The sequence below is a fragment of the Oncorhynchus mykiss genome, chromosome 3, assembly GCF_013265735.2.
Source record: "Oncorhynchus mykiss isolate Arlee chromosome 3, USDA_OmykA_1.1, whole genome shotgun sequence".
In the NCBI taxonomy this organism is placed as follows: domain Eukaryota; kingdom Metazoa; phylum Chordata; class Actinopteri; order Salmoniformes; family Salmonidae; genus Oncorhynchus; species Oncorhynchus mykiss.
In genome coordinates this window covers 78,498,793-78,504,792 of record NC_048567.1, presented here as the reverse complement: position 1 = coordinate 78,504,792, position 6,000 = coordinate 78,498,793, and the positions used below count along the sequence as shown (strand labels likewise).

The 6,000-nt window shown below is 42.8% G+C and overlaps 1 protein-coding gene across 3 annotated transcripts in view; it reads right to left on the bottom strand.

The window, feature by feature from the left end:
• The window catches only part of LOC110504857 (ephrin-B2a), a 47,342-nt gene that overhangs the window by 22,911 nt on the left and 18,431 nt on the right, over window positions 1–6,000 (bottom strand). For all 3 annotated transcript variants that reach the window (XR_005051389.1, XR_005051390.1, XM_036975296.1), the window contains exon 2: window positions 2,123–2,403. Coding sequence is in view for 1 of the 3 variants with exons in the window: in XM_036975296.1 (XP_036831191.1) it covers window positions 2,123–2,403 (281 nt within the window). In the remaining 2 variants the exon portion in view is untranslated. The remainder of the gene's footprint in view (window positions 1–2,122; window positions 2,404–6,000) is intronic.

Here is a 6,000-nt window from a genome sequence, read left to right as displayed (position 1 = left end):
GAGAGAGAGAGAGAGAGAGAGAGAGAGAGAGAGAGAGAGAGAGAGAGAGAGAACTTTGTTGACAGAGGCTGGATGTACGATAGGATAGCTGTGTGTGTGTGTGCGTGCGTGAGAGACACAGCTCATCAGGTCCATTACGGTTCATTATCATAGTGAGACGTTCAGCCTGCTGTTACAGAAATCAACTAATTTGTAGGTATGCAAAGGCTAGTTCACTATTAAAACTACATTTACCAGCCACCCCTACAGGCATGGCTAGCTTACAATACCTATTCTGGAAGAAATTCAAGGGACTTTTCTCACTGTATTTTCCTAAGTAGGCTCTCCTTTCATTCCCTCCCATCATCTCCTCCTCTCCTCCTCCTCCCATCCTCTCCCACTTTCTCCTCCTCTCCTCCTCTCCTCTTTCTCCTCCTCTCCCACTTTCTCCTCCTATCCTCCTCCCCCTTCCCCAGCTTTCCTCCTCTCCCCCTTTCTCCTCTCCTCTCCTCTCCTCTCCCCCTTTCTCCTCGTCTCCTCTCCCCCTTTCTCCTCCTCCTCTCCTCTCCCCCTTTCTCCTCCTCTCCTCTCCCCCTTTCTCCTCCTCTCCTCCTCTCCTCTCCTCCTATCCTCCTCTCCCCCTTTCTCCTCCTATCCTCTCCTCTCCCCCTTTCTCCTCCTCTCCTCTACCCCCTTTCTCCTCATATCCTCCTCTCCTCCTCTCCTCTCCCCCTTTCTCCTCCTCTCCTCTCCCCCTTTCTCCTCCTCTCCTCCTCTCTCCTCTCCCCCTCTCCTCTCCCCCTTTCTCCTCCTCTCCTCTCCCCCTCTCCTCTCCCCCTTTCTCCTCCTCCCCTCTGCCCCTTTCTCCTCATCTCCTCCTCTCCTCTCCCCTTTTCTGCTCCTATCCTCCTCTCCTCTCCCCCTTTCTCCTCCCCCCCTCTGCCCCTTTCTCCTCCTCTCCTCCTCTCCTCTCCCCCTTTCTCCTCCTCTCCTCTCCCCCTCTCCTCTCCCCCTTTCTCATCCTCTCCTCTCCTCCTCTCCTCTCCTCTCCACCTCTCCTCTCCTCCTCTCCTCTCCCCCTCTCCTCCTCTCCTCTTATCCTCCTCTCCTTCTCCCCCTTTCTCCTCCTCTGCTCCTCTCCTCCTCTCCAGTCAGTCAGAAAGATGGCCCTCCCCAAGTCTGACAGCTCACAGATGGCAGTGGTAGAGCCTCCCAGATGGTACTGTCCAGTCCACGCCACCCCCCGTCACTACCACACAGATGGTTTATTCCAACAGCCATTTTTTTAAACCAGGGGGCCATCACAGCATCTCATAAAGTACAAAGACACTCTAAAGTTACACAAGTATGCAGACACCCTGGTATAAAGACACACTAAAGACACCCTAATATAAAGACACCCTGGTATAAAGACACCCTGGTATAAAGACACACTAATGACACCCTAATATAAAGACACTCTAGTATAAAGACACCCTAATATAAAGACACCCTAGTATAAAGACACCCTAATATAAAGACACCCTAATATAAAGACACCCTAGTATAAAGACACCCTAATATAAAGACACCCTAATATAAAGACACCCTAATATAAAGACACCCTAGTATAAAGACACCCTAATATAAAGACACCTTAATATAAAGACACCCTAGTAATAAAGACACCCTAATATAAAGACACCCTAGTATAAAGACACCCTAGTATAAAGACACCCTAATATAAAGACACCCTAGTATAAAGACACCCTAATATAAAGACACCCTAATATAGAGACACCCTAATATAAAGACACCCTAATATAAAGACACCCTAATATAAAGACACCCTAATATAAAGACACCCTAATATAAAGACACCCTAGTATAGAGACACCCTAATATAAAGACACCCTAATATAAAGACACCCTAATATAAAGACACCCTAATATAAAGACACCCTAGTATAAAGACACCCTAATATAAAGACACCCTAATATAGAGACACCCTAGCCATGATCACACAAGAACAGGAAACCAACTGCCAGCAACAAGCAATACCTGAGTGTGATTGGCTATCAAACACAAGAGAGTGCACATGATTGGCCAAAATAATAAAGACAGTGCAGTATAATCTATGCTACGTGTGTCTTTACTACTCACAGATGATGTAGTAGTCTTGTCCTCTGAAGAACTCCAGGCCCCACAGGTTGGGGCTGAACTCCTGAAACTTCAGGGTGAACTTGACATCCTGGTCAGGCTTCACACAGTTGAGCAGCGGCGTGTCAGCCTTGGTGATGGTGCAGCTCTCCAGCTGCTCCCTGGGAACCATGTGGATCTTGTAATACTCTACCCCGTCAGCTACTCCGTCCACACGTGGGCACACTATGTCCAACTTATCCCCTATCTGAGGGTACAACACCAAGCCCTGTCCTGGCACGAATCTGAGAGAGAGAGAGAGGTTGGGGAAGAGAGGAGAGGGGGGGAAGAGAGAGAAGATGGGAGGAGAGGAGAGGGGGGAGAGAGAGAAGAGGGGAGGAGAGGAGATGGGGGGAGAGACAGAAGAGGGGAGGAGAGGAGGGCAGGAGAGTGAGAAGAGGGGAGGAGAGAAGAGGGGAGGAGAGGAGATGGGGAAGAGAGAGAAGAGGAGAGGAGAGGAGAGGAGAGGAGAGGAGAGGAGAGGAGAGGAGAGGAGAGGAGAGGAGAGGAGAGGAGAGAGAAGAGGGGAGGAGAGGAGAGGAGATTGGGAAGAGAGAGAACGAGTTAGATACGTTCAACATCTCATTCATTGTCAGATGACATCAGATGACATCTCATTCATTAGGTATTCAGTATTTGTGCAACATGAAGAAATGTTTTCCTCCCAAAAAAAAGACAAACGTCAATTTAATTATTGACGAGTTAATTACTAATTAGCTTCATCAATCCGGGCGATGATGAATGGTAATGACGGTATATAGCGGTTGTTTTGGCAGAAGTGGCCACAATATTTCAGGACAAAGTCAAAGAAGTGTTTAACACCAACCTGGCTGTGAAGGAAGGAATGCGTAATTAAACAGATTCGGGGTAAGAGGTAACTCATTTATACTGAGGTAACTCCTTTATACTGAGGTAACTCCTTTATACTGAGGTAACTCCATTATACTGAGGTAACTCCTTTATACTGAGGTAACACACAATACTGAGGTAACTCCTTTATACTGAGGTAACTCATTTATACTGAGGTAACTCCTTTATACTGAGGTAACTCATTTATACTGAGGTAACTCCTTTATACTGAGGTAACTCCTTTATACTGAGGTAACTCATTTATACTGAGGTAACTCCTTTATACTGGGGTAACCCCTTTATACTGAGGTAACTCCTTTATACTGAGGTAACTCCTTTATACTGAGGTAACTCCTTTATACTGAGGTAACTCCTTTATACTGAGGTAACTCCTTTATACTGAGGTAACTCCTTTATACTGAGATAACTCCTTTATACTGAGGTAACTCCTTTATACTGAGGTAACTCCTTTATACTGAGGTAACTCCTTTATACTGAGGTAACTCCTTTATACTGAGGTAACTCCTTTATACTGAGGTAACTCCTTTATACTGAGGTAACTCCTTTATACTGAGGTAACTCCATTATACTGAGGTAACTCCTTTATACTGAGGTAACTCCATTATACTGAGGTAACTCCTTTATACTGAGGTAACTCCTTTATACTGAGGTAACTCCTTTATACTGAGGTAACTCCTTTATACTGAGGTAACTCCTTTATACTGAGGTAACTCCTTTATACTGAGGTAACTCCTTTATACTGAGGTAACTCCTTTATACTGAGGTAACTCCTTTATACTGAGGTAACTCCTTTATACTGAGGTAACTCCTTTATACTGAGGTAACTCCTTTATACTGAGGTAACTCCTTTATACTGAGGTAACTCCATTATACTGAGGTAACTCCTTTATACTGAGGTAACTCCTTTATACTGAGATAACTCCTTTATACTGAGGTAACTCCTTTATACTGAGGTAACTCCTTTATACTGAGGTAACTCCTTTATACTGAGGTAACTCCTTTATACTGAGGTAACTCCTTTATACTGAGGTAACTCCTTTATACTGAGGTAACTCCTTTATACTGAGGTAACTCCTTTATACTGAGGTAACTCCTTTATACTGAGGTAACTCCATTATACTGAGGTAACTCCTTTATACTGAGGTAACTCCTTTATACTGAGATAACTCCTTTATACTGAGGTAACTCCTTTATACTGAGGTAACTCCTTTATACTGAGGTAACTCCTTTATACTGAGGTAACTCCTTTATACTGAGGTAACTCCATTATACTGAGGTAACTCCTTTATACTGAGGTAACTCCTTTATACTGAGGTAACTCCATTATACTGAGGTAACTCCTTTATACTGAGGTAACTCCTTTATACTGAGGTAACTCCTTTATACTGAGGTAACTCCTTTATACTGAGGTAACTCCTTTATACTGAGGTAACTCCTTTATACTGAGGTAACTCCTTTATACTGAGGTAACTCCTTTATACTGAGGTAACTCCTTTATACTGAGGTAACTCCTTTATACTGAGATAACTCCTTTATACTGAGGTAACTCCTTTATACTGAGATAACTCCTTTATACTGAGGTAACTCCTTTATACTGAGGTAACTCCTTTATACTGAGGTAACTCCTTTATACTGAGGTAACTCCTTTATACTGAGGTAACTCCATTATACTGAGGTAACTCCTTTATACTGAGGTAACTCCTTTATACTGCGGTAACTCCTTTATACTGAGGTAACTCCTTTATACTGAGGTAACTCCTTTATACTGAGGTAACTCCTTTATACTGAGGTAACTCCTTTATACTGAGGTAACTCCTTTATACTGAGGTAACTCCTTTATACTGAGGTAACTCCTTTATACTGAGGTAACTCCTTTATACTGAGGTAACTCCTTTATACTGAGGTAACTCCTTTATACTGAGGTAACACACAATACTGAGGCAACTCCTTTATACTGAGGTAACTCCTTTATACTGAGGTAACTCCTTTATACTGAGGTAACTCCTTTATACTGAGGTAACTCCTTTATACTGAGGTAACTCCTTTATACTGAGGTAACTCCTTTATACTGAGATAACTCCTTTATACTGAGGTAACTCCTTTATACTGAGATAACTCCTTTATACTGAGGTAACACACAATACTGAGGTAACTCCTTTATACTGAGGTAACACACAATACTGAGGTAACTCCTTTATACTGAGGTAACTCCTTTATACTGAGGTAACTCCTTTATACTGAGGTAACTCCTTTATACTGAGGTAACTCCTTTATACTGAGGTAACTCCATTATACTGAGGTAACTCCTTTATACTGAGGTAACTCCTTTATACTGAGGTAACTCCTTTATACTGAGGTAACTCCTTTATACTGAGGTAACTCCTTTATACTGAGGTAACTCCTTTATACTGAGGTAACTCCGTTATACTGAGGTAACTCCTTTATACTGAGGTAACTCCTTTATACTGAGGTAACTCCTTTATACTGAGGTAACTCCTTTATACTGAGGTAACTCCTTTATACTGAGGTAACTCCTTTATACTGAGGTAACTCCTTTATACTGAGGTAACTCCTTTATACTGAGGTAACTCCATTATACTGAGGTAACTCCTTTATACTGAGGTAACTCCTTTATACTGAGGTAACTCCTTTATACTGAGGTAACTCCTTTATACTGAGGTAACTCCTTTATACTGAGGTAACTCCTTTATACTGAGGTAACTCCTTTATACTGAGGTAACTCCTTTATACTGAGGTAACTCCTTTATACTGAGGTAACTCCTTTATACTGAGGTAACTCCTTTATACTGAGGTAACTCCTTTACACTGCCAGGGACACTTTCATTTGATGTATTTTACCACGTAGGTTGACTGAGAACACGTTCTAATTTACAGCAACAACCTGGGGAACAGTTACAGGGGAGCAGAGGGGGGATGAATGAGACAAATTGGGAACTGGCGATGATTAGTTG